Here is an 18,883-nt window from a genome sequence, read left to right as displayed (position 1 = left end):
TGCCAATGGAGACAAGACGCTGTGGTGGTGATTAAACGATTAAAACTAATTTTGTACCGTAACGTACAGGGTCTTGCAAGCCATCTGTAGCAGAAAAAGACAAGACCCGCAAATCCGTGGCCACAGAACAGCAGAATATGCATGCAATGTAGGATTTCTACAGGAGGAAAACGCTTAACGAGAGACTTTGTGCATTGCGTTCATATTCTGCTGTTCTGTAGCCACGGATTTATGGGTCTTGTCTTTTTCTTGCAGGACCCTGTACGTTATAGTATAAAATTAGTTTTAATCATTTAATCACCACCACAGCATCTTGTCTCCATTGGCATCACGCACGATTTGTGTCGATTGCAAGTGACGTCGCAGATATCGGAGAGTGCAAGTGGTGATTGCAAGTGACATTGTAAGTTAGTTTCTTTTTTCTTGCCTTCACCACCTGGCTACTGTTGTAAAATGTTGAGAGATTCAAACAAAAAGTAATCAATAAATAGAACAAAATAAAAAATAAAAAAGACTGCAAGTGACTTTGCTAGCGGAAGCGCAAGTGTCTGAGAGTGCAAGTGCAAGGCTGCAGCCAGACCCTTCTCAAAACCTTTGTGTATTGCTTAGGAAATTACTTAGCTGTTGGCTAAAAAAAACCTGTCATCAAAGAGCTCTTCAGTTCTCTGCAGTTGCTTTATGGCTGCGCCAGCACTTTGCAGGATCATTGATCAAGATGAGATTCATTGTCAGTGTGAGCCATGTAGCATTCATCAGTCCAAAGCCCAAATTCCAATTCATATGTCACATGAACATCTATTGACCCAGATTACCCCTGACCACCACACCAACATGATTACACCCATAATTCCCCATTATTGATCATCCATCGATCTCAGGTAATGCTACCATTAGCCTCTTTCAATTAGACATTTAGTGATTAATTTAAATAATGAAAGCAGCAGACAGTGCATTGATGTAAAGCATATTGACTCTTCTTGCTCTCTCAGGACATTGAATCTCAGTGTCCTCCCATTATATTACATTTACTCATTCCAGCTTCTGCTTTATATTATTCACATCACCTGGGTTTGGAAAATTACAAGTGCTGCACATTCTACCCATTAAAAGAAGCTTTATCTCCGAGAGATAATGTAGAGGCTTGTGAGTCACACACTCGCAACAAAGAGAGAGACCCCGAGTTCACTCTCTTATCACGCAGGTGCTCCTCACCCAGCCAGCAGCATGGCACTCTGGGTAAAATAACTGTCTCTAAAGCCCAAACGAAGAATAGGATAATGACTCGCAAGCAGTTGGGGTATGTGTTGTTTGCTTCATTATTCATTAGGCCTGAACTCGTGAACCTTTCTGAGTTTATTAAAAGTGATCAACCTAGCTGGAAGTTATCTAATATTGATATTGTTTCATAAAGAAGAACGCTACATATAAAACTCTATAAAATCAGAATAGCAGTTTTGTGGTTTTAGTAAGTTTATTAGTTTTGGGGCCATCTCTTCTTTATATGATTAGCGATATCAAGTAGCAAATCACGTTCAGGGCTATAATGTAAAGTATTTTCACTATTTTCTAACTATTTTCAACTAAGATATTGGCTTTGAAAAAGGGAAAACCCTTTGGATAGATCACCGACTTCCTGTTTTAATAGGAAATACATCAACATGGGGAAGTAAGGCATGACTGCTGGATTGTTTTGAGTTACCTGCCTTTTTTTTTTTTACTTAAAAATTAATATTTATGCACATTTTAATTACTCTCACTGTCAGTCATCCCATTAGATGTATCATCTGGCAGATTAAAGATGTAGTTTGATTGTTTATGCTAGCTTGGAAAATATAGGAAATGTTGTGGCTCAAAGAGCAGTGGGTTTTGTTGTGTTCCTCTGTAGAATTCCCTCCAGATCCGCTACTCTCTTGGATTGTTTTGAGTTACCTGCCTTTTTTTTTTTTACTTAAAAATGAATATTTATGCACATTTTAATTACTCTCACTGTCAGTCATCCCATTAGATGTATCATCTGGCAGATTAAAGATGTAGTTTGATTGTTTATGCTAGCTTGGAAAATATAGGAAATGTTGTGGCTCAAAGAGTAGTGGGTTTTGTTGTGTTCCTCTGTAGAATTCCCTCCAGATCCGCTACTCTCTCCCACTCAAAACAGCCCCCGATACATAGTGCTGCCTCAAAAAAGGCCCTCGGGCCAAGAATGGCAGTTCCTTGAAGAATGAACTCATCTGAACAGCAAGGCAAATAAATGAATCAAATGTTAAAAAAATGCAGACTAAGTCTATAGGAGCTGCAGAAACTGTCTTCGCTGTTTCTAATTTCATAGCATGTTACAGTGACGAATGTGTTTTATGCAGAATACAAATCTTGTGATTTTCTGAATTTTTTGACAGTTGTTGGGATTTTTTTTTTTTAAGTTGAATCTCTTTCAAACATCTGTTCTTTGTGATTCAGAGTGCATTGAGAGTTTTAACAGAGTCTTGTCTGAGAGATAAACATGGCTGTGAAAAACACACTTTAAATCTAACCACACCTGTCCTCCCCTCAAACTGTGTGTATTTTTGGGCAATGGCAGCTGTTCAATCTCTATATGAAAGCGCAGTCAGCGATTGTGCCACTTAGCATTGGTTATTTACCCACTGACATCCCCTGAAGTGTTACCTGTACGTTGTTTATTCATGCGATGACAGCAAACTCACAAGGGAAAGCTGAGCACCGGTTTATCAGAACAGCAAAAGCTTCAGGCTACATCCTTATCCCATCCCTTGCTCCCCTCCCAGCCGCACACAATAACTTATAACTGTAAACGTCCTGGTGAAAATGTGTTCCTGCCATCCTGGCTCACCATGATATTTGGCAAGACATCGGTTTTATAGCTCACCTCTGCTCCTGCATCTTAATGAGGCGGCTTCACTGTCGACGGCCGGGCCAAGATTCTTGTCGACTCGTCCGAAGTGCTCCTCTACTCTTTAATTGAATCTTCCGCCCTTCTCCTCCCCCTCTGGCTCTCTTTGGCTGCCAGCGAGCCAAGGGTGTGTTTAAGTGTTAATTTGTCAATGGCGGTGGGGGGGTGTCCGGTTGGCTGTGTTGGCATTGGTGCGACGGGCACACAGCGGGAACAGATGGAGTTCAGATGTGGCTTCTTAATCGTGTGCATAAATACTGCCATTGTCGCTGTCTGAGGACAACTCTTGATGTTGCATTTGCCTAATGTGGATTTTGGGTACTCATTTACACTAGCTTTTGCATTAATATTTTAAAAAAGTTTAGCTAATTTATTGTTGTTGTTTTTTTTAATTGCTAAACAAATCTTTCATATTTTAAAAATGTTATTTATATCTACCATTATCTATCTTTAATTAGTATTTATTTTTTCTCAAATCAAAGAACTGTATGTATCTAATACAGATTTTGAATAGAAAATAAGGGTTATTAAATTTTTAAAAAGCTGCATGTTTATATGTGTGTAAGGATAAAGGCATTTTAATTCTTGGGTAACCTCATTTTGTAACTAATTCTGCAGAATAAGTAGATTTGTCAGCAAGTCATTGTTCAAATAGTTCCATAGGAATTAATTGTTTGTATTCAAAAAGTAGTTTGTTGTGAAAGGGCCTACTGAACTTTATTACTTTGCAATTTAATTGTTTATTCCAATTATTCATATGAATAAATTTGAATAATGTGAATAAATATTATTAAAACGAAAAAATGTATTCAATAAATGTATTGCTGCATTTTATATTTTTTAGATGGCCAAAGAACACCCCTTACCATGGTAAAATGACTAATGTAGGCCTCTTGGCTCTTTTACTTTATTAGAGCACCACCATATTCCCTCTCAACTCCAGTCTGTTCTGCCTCTGAGGCTCAGATTGTCAAAATTCCATAAAAAAGCTCTTTGAAGTAAGAGATTATTCTCATATAGGGTTCCACAAAAAATGACCAGACACTGAGACAGTTCACATACTGTAACACCTCCATCTACCTCCCTAGATAACAGAACTCAAGGCTGCAGTGATTTTTTTCCAAGCGTAGTTTTTAGTTATTCCATTGTTTTCCTTGTAACTGCCCATTGGGGGTTGTAACGCCAACTTTGAAGGCTTTAATTTCTCTATTTGTGTTTAATATGGATGTTATGATCTAGTTTTCCATTATAATCAAAACAGATTTGCCATCTAAGAGTTTAAGATTTCATCCTCAGGGAGATTCCTTGTGATATGCCTCAATATATGGATGCCTAATTGCAACGCCTGCCTCTGCATCATGCTTCCTCCCCATGAACAGAAGTTAACACAATAATACATAATAAATGTACTCCAGGTACATGTATACACAGTGCACAAATGTGCTGTTTATGTGCATGTTCCATGATTTTCCTCCCTGCTGTTTGTATTTCTATGGCGAATCATACCGGCATGATAATAGTCAGGAAACCGAACCTTGAATCTGGGACACCTGACTTTGAGTCATTTAATGAGTCAGCAGCTTCAGATCAGCCACTAGACCTTCAGAGCCCTTGTTTGTCTCCGTTTCCCTCTCTCCTCTTCCTCCTCTGAAGGGTCTCATTATTAAACTCTTTGATCCAACTCTGGAACAAAAGAAGCAGTCATTGCAGAGGCAAAAACAGTAGTAGGGAAATTTGTGTGTGTGCTTTTACTCATTTTAATAAATGTGGAATAGCGAACAAAAGCAGCCTACTGGAACACAAAAGCTTGATTGCCATCTGCCATTCATGTGTAGCTTGTAGTCTGAAAGCTGAACTATCAATTCTAATTTGTTGAGATAGTGAATTGGTGGGTTTTTGTTAAATGTGAGCCAAAATCATCACAATTAAAAGAACAAGTTAATGAATAAGTTAATGCTGCTCCATCTGAAAGCACTCACGTGATAGAGATTTACTACTGATTACAGAACCGGCTTTACTGACAAGATGCGCATGAATATCGCATGTGATTTATCGTGCAGCCCCAGTTTTGGGTATTGATGCAGATTTCCAATTCATTGTAATTCCAGTGCAAAAATTCTGCGTTTGAAATTCTCTCTCTGCTAATGCTTTTTTTTGGTTTCAGCCAAAATAGATTTGGAGGGTTGAAACAGTTTGAAACAGAAAAATATCTGGAGATGGCTCGCTGCCAAAGAACTTTACTATGACCAGCTCAAAAAAGTCAATTTCAGCAATCAGACTATATAGGCCCGTCGCCAAGGGGGGGCATTGGGGGGTTGTGTATTAAAGTGTTTTAATAAAGCTCTCAGGAGATTTCACTCAAAGATCCGCCGCCTTCAACTAGGCTATTTTAATGGTGAGGCTAGTGTGCTAATATGCTTTATATTACCTATTTTTTATTGCTATATGTATTGTTTTTTATTATTGTGTTGTTGGGTTGTCGAGTCATGTCCTTAATGCACAGACTATTTTTGACATTTTTTTGTCCGATCCATTGCTATGGTTATTACTTAATGCAATTTCGAGAGCAAGTCTTTCTTTTGCGGATGTCACTCCAAAATACACAAAACTTTGTAGAGTGTACGTGGCATTTGGTTCTCTTAGCAGCATGAAAAACAAAACACAAAATCTGAATGGATTATATATGGCATAGAAAGCTCCCTTTATAATACTTAATAAGCTGTCACCCATCTAGTTCATCGCGATCTCACAAAGTTAAGTTATAATCAATGAATCTCTACGCAGTGAATCTCTTATTTACATAGTGTCTACACTTTGTTATAAAGAGAAGATTTGCGAGCGTGCAGAACAAAACTCTGGTGATATGAGCAGGGATTCTAACATAAATACAAAAAAAGTCATAATTCAACCCTCTACATTGCGAGTAAATCACTCGCATATGCGACTTAATCTTCACTCTGGCGACTAAATGATGTCTAATATTAGCCAATTGCTAATAAATTCTCAGATTTTACTCGCCAGTGTGTGAGTTGGAGGCTAAGTATAAGTTTAGCTCAGATATATTTTCACTCTCCGAACACACTCTGACTGAGCGCTTCAGAGTTTCTCTCTCCGCCAAGCGATCTGTGCTGTTTTTCAGTTCATCTGAATGGATGTGCAACACACAACGTACCGTAAACTCTAGTGTGAAGGCGCATGACTCGCCGTCACCTTGTTTCACACACACACGCAGCGAGAAAGGGAGAGAGAGAATTGACGCGCTACATGTAAACGATATTCTTTGTTGTATTTTGCTGTCAAAATACCGCTTTTATGAACTGCCGCTTTCTCCGCTAGTGGGCGGAACTAATGCGCAAACGGCAATCTCATTGGCTGGCGCTCACCTATTATCGTCCCTGTTTTGATTTCAGCAAATCAGTTCGAGCGAACGCACACAACCTGATTAATATTCATGAATCCAGTAGCTCATTAATTCTTAGTGCGTTTTATATTGTTCTTATTAGTAGAATTCGTATCATTATTATCTAATCAGTATTTTTGTTAGTTTTTCCCCAATTTTTTACAGAAACACTGAATGACCAAAAAAGCACCACCACCAGTCCGAAGTTCAGTTAAAATGACTAATATGCATTCATACATGGTTATCAAGTTTTAATTCTAATTACAAAAGTTCTATCATTAAATAACATTGATTATCATATTATAATGCTTGACTGACTGATGTTAAGAGTGTACTTTCAGATATTTATAAAACTGTGCCCCATTTCACAAACGTATATATACTGTATGTGTATGTGTATGTGTATGTGTGTATGTATATGTATGTGTGTATGTGTGTGTGTATGTGTCTGTGTGTGTGTATATGTATGTGTGTGTGTGTGTGTGTGTATGTGTGTATATATGTGTATGTATATATTTTTCAGTCTGGCGAGTAAACTAAAAAATGTACTAGCCAATGGCGATTCAATTGCCAAGGTGTTCGTAGAGGGCTGTAATATAACATATAACATATAAGTCAACAGATTATCGACAGACTATCTTTTTAAATCTGTCTTAATACAGAACTTGATCAATTTAAGTTATAATACAGATTGTTATTGTTTTGGTGAATGTCTTTTTCTGAGATCATAAAAAAGTGTGCCCCCCCTATGAAAACCCCTCCCCCCCATTGAAGATTTTCCGGCGACGGCCCTGATACCGGTCGTAATTTGTTATTGTAATAACAATTACATATAAATTAAATAAAACACATTTTGTTATCTTTTGAAACTTGAAAGGATTTAATTTATTTTCTTCTTGTTATATTGTTTATAATGAATTGATTGAAGAATAGTATGAAGGTTGATGTCTAACTTTAAAAAATTAATGAGGGGGAGGGTGAATGATGTCCCGGGTCGCTAAAGACTTAAAGGGTTAATGATGTTCGGAAGAATTCAGACACCATCTCTGAACTTTCAATTGCTTTCTAGTGGGATGGAAACCGGTAAAAGTTGTAAGCTGAAAATGGTAACTATATCTGGCAGTCAGCATACGAGCAAACTGAAGGTGCACTAATACAAATCACAAAAAGAGAACAATCAAGCCAGTAAATGGGAGAGCAGACACGCCTGACTTGAAATGCTAGGGACAATTAAGGAAACTGCTTAAAAGGTGGATACATGTGTCTGGTGAATCAGTGAATCTAACAGATCCATTTAAAGCACATTTAATTGTACTAGCTGGATTTTTTTCTGCACATTTTTTGCAACGTGCAATGGGGTTGCATGCTGGGACTTCTGTGTAATCCATCGCTTAGCAGTGTTAGCAATTAAAACTAGGAGCATTGGCATTACTGACCATTTTGAGAAACTGGATCAATTCTAAATTGAGTCTCAGAGGTCAATTTGTATTTATGTGTAGGAATGCATGGTCAAAAACGGCAAACTCCTTTTAGCTCGCTCAGATTTGAAGGCAGAAATCTCTGAGGTGGAATTAAACTGAGGCAAGACATCGGAAAGAGCAAGCAGGAAAGCATGTCTGTCTGGACGCGTGTGACAGTGTGTATTACACTGAGGGCATGTTCAGCAGACAGCATTGCAGATATCTTTTACTATGTCTCATTTCGCTCTCTAGTTCCCTATGACGTCAGTCAGTATAGTGTGAGCATAAATTTGGATCATATCAAAGGCCTTGATTCACCAATCACTGGGACTCTGCTAATGGAGTGGTTGCACATTAAAACGTAGCTGGTGTTTACATTTTAATTTTAGCTGCTAAAAAGTACAGCCCGTTATGCAATGTGCGTTTGTTCTGCATTTTTTTATTAAGAAAAAAGTAAATACATGGCTTTCATTTATTTTATTAATAAATATTAAAATGCAGAACATGCATAAATGAACAAATAAAAATAAATAGGAATACATCTTTTTCTAACAACTCTGATGTAAACTCTGAAAGTTTATTTTTCATGCATACTAGTGATAAACAAAATCAAAGACAGAAAAAAGGCTGCCTTGGTACATTTGCACTTGCACTCATATCATTTTTTTTTTTTGATGATGATGATGCATTTCAGTGCACTGGAATTATTTTGACAATGAGACAGTCCTAGAAATGGCCAAGTGCACTAAACTAGAGAGTAGACTGAGACGGACTCCATATTTTCATGAATATTCAAGATTTAATTTTTTTTTCTTTTTTTTCCCAGTGTGACTTCTATTGCTTTGCTCTTTGCTTTTTTCTTTTGCCAATTTTTCATTTTGACATTTTAAACTTGGTTAAAAAGGCTTCGAAAATGTTGCGTCACTAAACAGCATCCTGTCGCTGCTTTGATTAAGAGGTTCTGTTGAAATGAGTTTGACAATTTAGACGATGCATTTACTTTTCACTTTTACTTTGGCATGCCTTTCACCTTAATGAAAAAAAAATCGAATCTTGTCATTTAATGAAATGCATTATGGTCTTAGCCTCATTCTCTTCACAGGGTACCAGAAATGGTATTAAAGTGTGCTCATTTCTGCTGAAACCACAAGACCTGCTGGGAGTTTACAACAATCCAGTGCAGGCAGTGACACGATCAGACAAGACTAATGGAACCAAAATTCACACAACACATCAAGCAATACTAGACAAGGGAAACCTGAGACGGTATAAATACAAAAAAGCAAACGATTAAACAAGACACAGTCAGTGATCAGTGAACGTACACAACAGCTTAGAAACGCAGAGGTAGCAAGACAATAAGACTTGGCTGATTTTAGTGTTTGTGTACATAACTTCATGATTGATTGGTGTAATAAATTAAAACAGTGTCTGGAAAAAAATAATTTAGAAATGTCCATATAATAAATTAAATAATAAAATCAACTTATGACTAAATTTCTAAGAAATGAGCATTGTAGCCACTTAAATATTCACTTGGTTATTAACACCCATTTAAATGTGTTCTAGATCATTAGACATGATGTTATTGTGCCTTGGAAAGCCTGTCTAGTTTATCTTCGTACTAAAACAGTCTATTTAGTCATTGACTGACTGGGCAGAAAGCTAGTTGGCTTAGGTTTTGGACACAGCCATGGGCTAAAAATTACAACATCAAAATAAGGGGCCATCATAAAAGTGAGACTGGCATAAAGCAAAAAAAAAAAAAACCTTTCAACCATCTGATTCAATTTAGTGAATAAGTTTGTTCACTTATTTTTGTAAGTAACTTGTAAGTGTACTGTAACTAACTTTAGTGTAGTACTTCAGAAGGGCAGCTTGACTGTCATTTGGCAACTTGAAATTCTGAGTAGGTTGTGGTTAGCTTGTCTTTCGATTCATACAAAGATTCATGGCTTTCAAGGGGGTTTGTTGGATGTTGAGTAAGTTCATACAGTGATTAATAAGTTAATTTGTGCTATGGAGGTTGTTTCTGAGAACATTATATATATGAAAAAGGAAATAACATTTTCAATGTTATTAAATTAAATGCTTTAATAAACTGTGAATTTTACCAAACAGGCTAAAGATTTTTTTCAAATATAGCCTAACATCTTCCCTTTAATACTGTAATTTCTACACTATTGCTGAAAGCCAGTTTTCTCCTCTGTGAACTATTATGTTCAGTGAGGATTACACAACTCTTTTACTGACCGATCAGTACAGTACATTGGAGACTGTGGAATAAATTGGTTTACATCCTTTTCATCCTGATTTCAGCCTTTTAAAATCCTTACATAATCTCATAATGCCAATCCCCTTGACAGAGCACGTGCTCCTCTAATTTTGTTATTTCATTGCCGTCTCATTGGAGCATTATAATAGCGTTCATGATATTAATTTCAAAGCATGCAATCATGATTACCTGACCAGAGTGTAATACCATCATCAAACAACTGGCATTTTTGCTTTAAGCTAGTGGAAACAATGTTTCATAGATTCAACCCATGTTTATGTGATCTTTACATAAGAATCCTGGAATAGTTATTGCTACATAGCAGTCGAGAAGGAAAGCTTTAGAGCTTTTTATTTGATTATTTTGTACAAACACACACACACACACACACACACACACACACTTATTTTGAAAATGAAATTTTTTGTAACAATATAAAAGTCTGTCACTTTTGATCAGTTTATTGCGTTTAGTATTGTTGAATATTAATTTCTTAAATGCAAATTGTAGTGTATACATTAGGGGTGTAACGGTACACTTATTCGTACCGTACGGTTCACGGGGAAAATTCCTAATGGAAGGGATCATCCCTATGCATTTGAAGGGCAGAGCCCTTGGAGTCCCCATTTGGAATTTTCCCCCTACACGAATACGTGTAGCGTTACACCTTTAGTATATACAGTGTATATACACTACCGGTCAAAAGTTTGGGATCAGAACGATTTTTTATGTTTTTGAAACGTTTTAAGAGTTTCGTATGCTCATCAAGGCTGCATTTATTTGATCAAAAATACAGGAAAAATTTAATATTGTGAAATATTATTATGATATAAAATAATGTTTTTCTATTTTAATTAAAATCTTAATTTATTCCTGTGATGCAAAGCTGAATTTTCAGCATAATTACTCCAGTCTTCAGTGTCACATGATCCTTCAGAAATCATTCTAATATGCTGATTTATTATCAGTGCTGGAAACTGTTGTGCTGCTTAATATTTTTTTGGAACCGGTGATACTTTTTTTCAGGATTCTTTGATGAATAAAAAGTTCAAAAGAAGAGCATTTATTTAAAATAAAAAATCTTCTAACAATATACACTACAATTCATTTTTATTCTTCTTTTTTTGAAAGATATTAAAACTTTTATTCAGCAAGGATGTGTTACATTTTTAAGAAGTGATAGCAAAGATTTATATTGTTAGAAAATATTTATATTTTGAATAAATGCTGTTCTTTTTAACTTTTTATTCATCAAAGAATCCTGAAAAAAGTATCGCAGTTTCCAAAAAAATATTTGGCAGCACAACTGTTGCCAACATTGATAATTCTAATAATAAATCAGCATATTAGAATGATTTCTTAAGTGTCAGTATGACACTTCATACTGGAGTAATGGCTGATGGAAATCAGCTTTGCATCACAGGAATAAATTATATTTTAAAGGATATTAAAATAGAAACCATTATTTTTTTATTGTAATAACATTTTTCAAGATTACTGTTTTTTTCTGTATTTTTTATCAAATAAATGCAGCATTGATGAGCATAAGAGACTTCTTTAAAAAACATTACAAGTCTTACTGATCCCAAACCTTTGAACGGTAGTAGTGTATATACATGTTCCAGTCCTCGAATATGATTGGTCGAGTTCAAGTTGAATTCAAAATGTTATGGTGTTTTTGTAGTTATTTTCAGAGCAGTGTGATATGTCAGCCATAGAATTGTCAGATCAACAAATTAAAGTGCAGCAGAGCATTTACTAGCATGATTTTCAATTCATTAATATAAATTATGAGGTGAAACAGCTCAATGCATTTGGGAAAATTAAAATGCTGAGCTGAAACAATACACAGGCTGATGTTTGTGCGAATTGCAGTGCATGAAGTCAAGAAAATAAGAGAACGTTCTCCAGCTGTTGATCTTTATACCCTCTGGTAACATCTGTACTGGACTGGCTGTAGGAGGTGTGCTGCAGTCTGTTTTGCCATCCGATTTTTCAAATCAGTTGGGAACACTGTAAGAAGAAAATAAAACCCCCATACATATATCTCAAATAAAAAGCCCATGTTCTGCCCCATCAATGATAGACAAATGCTCACATTTTGAAAGAAATAAAAACATCTAGCGGAATGGATATACAGCTGTTGTCGAACAGTAGCAGAAACATCTCAGTTTGTCATGTATGCCAGACAGGGATTTTCTCCGGTGAAGCCACACGATGAGTCTTTTCCTCTCTTTTTTTAGTTCTTCTCCCCTTGCCATCTGTAGTTCGTGAATAATCATTGAGAAATGACCTCTTCAGGGTTTTTCAAATGTCTTGCCCTTTTCTCGGACGAGTCCAGCACCCAGAGGTAACTGTGCAGATTGGTGATCCTTTAAGCACAGATATATCTGTCTTTACTCGCCGTTTCTCTCAAGGATGGTCTTTGCTCCTCCCATTCCCACTCTGTCTTTTCACCACCATCGTTTCCTCTCTCTTATTCACCTCTTTTCTCTAGCCTACACAAATCATTGATTTTTCAGAGGTTCTATAAAATATTTACGATGTGTGGGCAGGCCTCTTTCTTTGGGAATTTGGCGAGGGAAAATAATTTTGAAGGCAAAGTCGTAAAACGAAAAAGAGAGAGACAGACAGGCAGAAAGAAAGAAAGAGAGAGGGAGAGAAAGGCAAAAAAGAAAAGGCAAGATAAGAGCCATGGAAGCCTTTCTTGCATCGTGTTTGGAATATCAATGGCCCACTTTGGAACAACTCCTGAATATAAATAAATAATCAGTTGGGAACACTGTAAGAAGAAAATAAAACCCCCATACATATATCTCAAATAAAAAGCCCATGTTCTGCCCCATCAATGATAGACAAATGCTCACATTTTGAAAGAAATAAAAACATCTAGCGGAATGGATATACAGCTGTTGTCGAACAGTAGCAGAAACATCTCAGTTTGTCATGTATGCCAGACAGGGATTTTCTCCGGTGAAGCCACACGATGAGTCTTTTCCTCTCTTTTTTTAGTTCTTCTCCCATTGCCATCTGTAGTTCATGAATAATCATTGAGAAATGACCTCTTCAGGGTTTTTCAAATGTCTTGCCCTTTTCTCGGACGAGTCCAGCACCCAGAGGTAACTGTGCAGATTGGTGATCCTTTAAGCACAGATATATCTGTCTACTTGCCGTTTCTCTCAAGGATGGTCTTATTGCCATCTGTAGTTCATGAATAATCATTGAGAAATGACCTCTTCAGGGTTTTTCAAATGTCTTGCCCTTTTCTCGGACGAGTCCAGCACCCAGAGGTAACTGTGCAGATTGGTGATCCTTTAAGCACAGATATATCTGTCTTTACTCGCCGTTTCTCTCAAGGATGGTCTTTGCTCCTCCCATTCCCACTCTGTCTTTTCACCACCATCGTTTCCTCTCTCTTATTCACCTCTTTTCTCTAGCCTACACAAATCATTGATTTTTCAGAGGTTCTATAAAATATTTACGATGTGTGGGCAGGCCTCTTTCTTTGGGAATTTGGCGAGGGAAAATAATTTTGAAGGCAAAGTCGTAAAACGAAAAAGAGAGAGACAGACAGGCAAAAAGAAAGAAAGAAAGAAAGAGAGAGGGAGAGAAAGGCAAAAAAGAAAAGGCAAGATAAGAGCCATGGAAGCCTTTCTTGCATCGTGTATGAAAACGCCCTCACCCGCCATGATTTAAAACGTGTAAACATAGTGTCAACTTATTTCTCAAATATGGAGAACAGCGATAGATGGATGGACGCTGAAATGCAGGCACTTGTATCAAATGTAGCACTGCCAGTTGTCGTTAGAGATTCTTAGTCCTCCTTTCCGTTCTTTCAATCGCTTTACGTATATGTCGACTTTCCATGTCCATTATTGTGAAACCCGCGAGACACAACAAAAACACAGCTCCGATCACAGCGTCCTCCATCCTTATGTTAATGTTGTTGTTCTTTGTTTCTGTTGTTAAACGCTGCGCACAAATGACGACGCTGTCGACCGGCTTACGTCACTTCTTAGTACACACTGTCAGTGGGAATGCAACCCTTTAAATGGTACTGGGAAATAGTTCGCGCAAAATCGTCCCAGTACTTTAGTACTGTACATTTAGTTCTGGAACTAAAGCGGTGTGAAAGGCCCTTATAGGCACTGTTAGCCCTGTAGACTTTTTGTAAAAAATAAACTCTTAAAACACACTTTTCATATTTTCATTAGCATTCTGGGGTGAAAATGGAGTGATGGAAATTATATTTTTTTAATAACACGGCTGACTCCTTTCCCTTATTAAGTCTAATTTCATAGCTAGCATTTTATATATTTTAATTCACACAAATGATATTTTCACACAGCTTGATTGAAAATGACAAAATATTCTGTTGAGAAGTTGTATTGAGCTTGATTTTTCTTCACACATCCCATCTCATGAATCAAACATGCTCTTCACTGACACACTGATTTCTCCTTGGAAAAACAGGTACAGTAACTTCTGAAAAAAAATTTATTATGTTCAAAACTGTTGGTTGTGGTTGAAAATATGCAAAAACGGAGGGATTTTCACACATGCTCCTTTATGGATTATCATAGTTTTAAACATGTCAAGGACAAGGGATAAACAATCAAATCTGTACATAAATAGAAAAAAAAATTTATCACCCAAATTAGAGGCTGGACCTTCATTAAAACCCGATATCCTTTTTAGTTTAAATCAGGGCAAAGGCAGCATCAAGATGACAATTGTTTTTTGATAAAGCAACAAATAGCAGTTCTTGTGCAGCTGGTTGCCATCTGGCTTTAACTTAACACCTTTTCTAGCTCATTTAGCACATAACCTTTTCTAAGACAAGCACATTATAAATCAGAGAAGCCACACTTGAATGAGCCTGTGCCCTATTGTCAAAAGACTGGACGCTCCATTGGTCTTTTTACTGTTTCTTTCCATCTATTTGATTAGTGGTTCTTGGTTTAATTATATGGCAACTCTTTTAACCATACCTATTTTTGTTTTTCTAAAGGTGGGAGGGACGATGTACAACACGCGCCGCCATGTCTCACTCCGACTCGACAAAGAGCACCTGGTGAACATCTCTGGTGGACCAATGACTTACAGCCATCGTCTTGAGGAGATCAGGTTACACTTTGGAAGCGAGGATGGACAGGGCTCTGAGCATCTCCTCCTCTTTCTTTGGGAATTTGGCGAGGGAAAATAATTTTGAAGGCAAAGTCGTAAAACGAAAAAGAGAGAGACAGACAGGCAAAAAGAAAGAAAGAAAGAAAGAGAGAGGGAGAGAAAGGCAAAAAAGAAAAGGCAAGATAAGAGCCATGGAAGCCTTTCTTGCATCGTGTTTGGAATATCAATGGCCCACTTTGGAACAACTCCTGAATATAAATAAATAAGCAGATACACTGGTAAAGATTGCTATCCGTGGTTCTTGTATCGCCATGCTCTCTTCTTAAAGCCTCAGATCGAATTGATTCCAAGCAGATTCTCACTCTCTTTGGCTCTGAGGACACACTTCTTTGGTTTACATTCTTCCATCTGCCACACCAGCTCCTTTCCTTCCACTTGAGTTTTTACGTTACAGTATCATTGAGAATGAGAATATAATTTAATTACAGACAACTATTTGTTTTTCAGTAAAACGATTCGATGTAGAGGTGCTTCTTCAACTATAGGGCCTTTCGCACCGCGGGAACCTTTTCATAGTACCAGAACTAATTGTGGAACTACCCACTTTTTGGCGTTTTCGCACCGCCGGAACTAGGTGCGATTTTAGTACCGGACTGCGTTTTTCGATAACCAAATTAGCTCCGACTCCAGAGCAGGTTCTAACCAGCACAACTGGTACTAATCGTGACATAAGTAGACATTGATTGGCCAAACGCATATGAAAACGCCCTCACCCGCCATGATTTAAAACGTGTAAACATAGTGTCAACTTATTTCTCAAATATGGAGAACAGCGATAGATGGATGGACGCTGAAATGCAGGCACTTGTATCAAATGTAGCACTGCCAGTTGTCGTTAGAGATTCTTAGTCCTCCTTTCCGTTCTTTCAATCGCTTTACGTATATGTCGACTTTCCATGTCCATTATTGTGAAACCCGCGAGACACAACAAAAACACAGCTCCGATCACAGCGTCCTCCATCCTTATGTTAATGTTGTTCTTCTTTGTTTCTGTTGTTAAACGCTGCGCACAAATGACGACGCTGTCGACCGGCTTACGTCACTTCTTAGTACACACTGTCAGTGGGAATGCAACCCTTTAAATGGTACTGGGAAATAGTTCGCGCAAAATCGTCCCAGTACTTTAGTACTGTACATTTAGTTCTGGAACTAAAGCGGTGTGAAAGGCCCTTATAGGCACTGTTAGCCCTGTAGACTTTTTGTAAAAAATAAACTCTTAAAACACACTTTTCATATTTTCATTAGCATTCTGGGGTGAAAATGGAGTGATGGAAATTATATTTTTTTAATAACACGGCTGACTCCTTTCCCTTATTAAGTCTAATTTCATAGCTAGCATTTTATATATTTTAATTCACACAAATGATATTTTCACACAGCTTGATTGAAAATGACAAAATATTCTGTTGAGAAGTTGTATTGAGCTTGATTTTTCTTCACACATCCCATCTCATGAATCAAACATGCTCTTCACTGACACACTGATTTCTCCTTGGAAAAACAGGTACAGTAACTTCTGAAAAAAAATTTATTATGTTCAAAACTGTTGGTTGTGGTTGAAAATATGCAAAAACGGAGGGATTTTCACACATGCTCCTTTATGGATTATCATAGTTTTAAACATGTCAAGGACAAGGGATAAACAATCAAATCTGTACATAAATAGAAAAAAAAACTGACTGCATTTAGCACATAACCTTTTCTAAGACAAGCACATTATAAATCAGAGAAGCCACACTTGAATGAGCCTGTGCCCTATTGTCAAAAGACTGGACGCTCCATTGGTCTTTTTACTGTTTCTTTCCATCTATTTGATTAGTGGTTCTTGGTTTAATTATATGGCAACTCTTTTAACCATACCTATTTTTGTTTTTCTAAAGGTGGGAGGGACGATGTACAACACCGGCCGCCATGTCTCACTCCGACTCGACAAAGAGCACCTGGTGAACATCTCTGGTGGACCAATGACTTACAGCCATCGTCTTGAGGAGATCAGGTTACACTTTGGAAGCGAGGATGGACAGGGCTCTGAGCATCTCCTCAACGGCCAGGCCTTTTCTGGGGAGGTGAGCTACGTCATGAGCTATGTCCATATCAGATTGTAGAGCGCCAGTAGCTGCTGATAATCATCAGCCTATTGATCTGTTAAGGTCACCATCTAAGTGCAAAGTGTAAAGACAGCAGGCCTCAAAGGTCAACAGTGGGTGTAGGCTGAAAGCAAAACTCCATGGCATATATAGATCTAAAATATTCCGATGTTTTTATGCATCGACAGAGCATGCATTTCATGAAATGTTTAACATGGTTTGCATCACAGTTTGCACCCTGTTGAACAATATTCTTTAGCATACTGAAAAACGCAATATTTTGGGCTGAAATAGTCCTAACTGTATTGCTGATGATGACTGAGTGTGCTCATTCTCCATTGTAAGTAGTCTCCCACTAACAGAGTCATAACAGTGGGGAAAAGCATTTCAATTACATTCATGGTGTAAATTTAGCATGCGCTGCACTGCAATGCCTCCATCATTTGATAAAGTCGCCAGTCAGTGAAGGCCTGACATTTCTCTTTGAGGGTAATAAGACCGACGATTTGTGTGGCAACAAAATAAGCGTGAGCTTGACAGGCAAATCCTCAGTAATTAATGATTATAATTTCTCAAGGTAGACAACAGTAGCTAAATCTATATTCATAGTTGTTATTGCTTCAGCTAATGAATTTATGCCTTGACTGTATCTGGAGAAAGATGTCTGTTGGCATTCATATTCATCTCAGTTGTTCGACTAGTGCAGGACTCAACAGAGGTACACTACCATTCAAAAGTTTGGGGTCAGTAAGTTTTTTTTGTTTGTTTGTTTTAATTTTGGGGAAAGTATTTATTAGCTGAGGAGTAATGGCTACTGAAAATTCAGCTTTGCCATAATTTTGAATTATATTTTTAAAATAGACAACAGTTCTGTAGGATATCAGACCGAATCAGACAATCTAAGATTTGGTCAAAACATGGTTGAAACATTAGAAGCACAAAATTCCACAAGAGGCCCAAGACAACAGGATGTCATAAATCAGACCCTAGCCAATCTGAAGCAAGCCTAACTAACTCTTTCACAGAACAGCTTTCAACATTAAAACAAAAGAACACTTATTGACAATTCCAAGGAGATTGACAATTTTGGGTGCAAGTTATCAAGAATAATGGTCAAAGAAATGACAGCATGACCCTCACGTAATAGTAAAACGATCACGATCTCGTTGGAATTGACTTCTCCCCCCACCTCTGAGACAGAGAACAGACTGAAATTCCTTACAGACATGTTAACTTCATACATCCACAGAACATGTCCTTATGTTCACAGAATGGTACAGAAACTGCCTTTCCATGCACCTAAATGACACTAAAAGGACTCGAGCAACTAATCATTGCTATATATATAACCCCATATCATGTATGTAACCCACATGTGACTTATCAGGTCTTAATCATTTATTGTGAATGTATTTCGAATAACTATTGAATAGTTTATAGGATCACATTCATGTTTAGTATGCGTGTGTTTGAATCTTCATGCTTGAAACGTTTATTCTAATCACTTCGTTGTCAAATGTATCATATTCTTGTTATAGAAATCATGTCCAAATGTATACTCTGCCAGAG

General features: G+C 37.3%; 1 protein-coding gene across 1 annotated transcript in view; it reads left to right on the top strand.

The window, feature by feature from the left end:
* The window catches only part of ca10a (carbonic anhydrase Xa), a 214,252-nt gene that overhangs the window by 153,556 nt on the left and 41,813 nt on the right, over window positions 1-18,883 (top strand). The window contains exon 4 of the mRNA XM_016270998.1: window positions 17,108-17,293. Within this exon, the coding sequence (XP_016126484.1) occupies window positions 17,108-17,293 (186 nt within the window). The remainder of the gene's footprint in view (window positions 1-17,107; window positions 17,294-18,883) is intronic.

This window comes from Sinocyclocheilus grahami, unplaced genomic scaffold, assembly GCF_001515645.1.
Source record: "Sinocyclocheilus grahami isolate Dianchi unplaced genomic scaffold, SAMN03320097.WGS_v1.1 scaffold59.1, whole genome shotgun sequence".
Lineage (NCBI taxonomy): Eukaryota > Metazoa > Chordata > Actinopteri > Cypriniformes > Cyprinidae > Sinocyclocheilus > Sinocyclocheilus grahami.
Note: the sequence above shows the minus strand (reverse complement) of the source record. Positions and strands in the feature narration are given on the sequence as shown.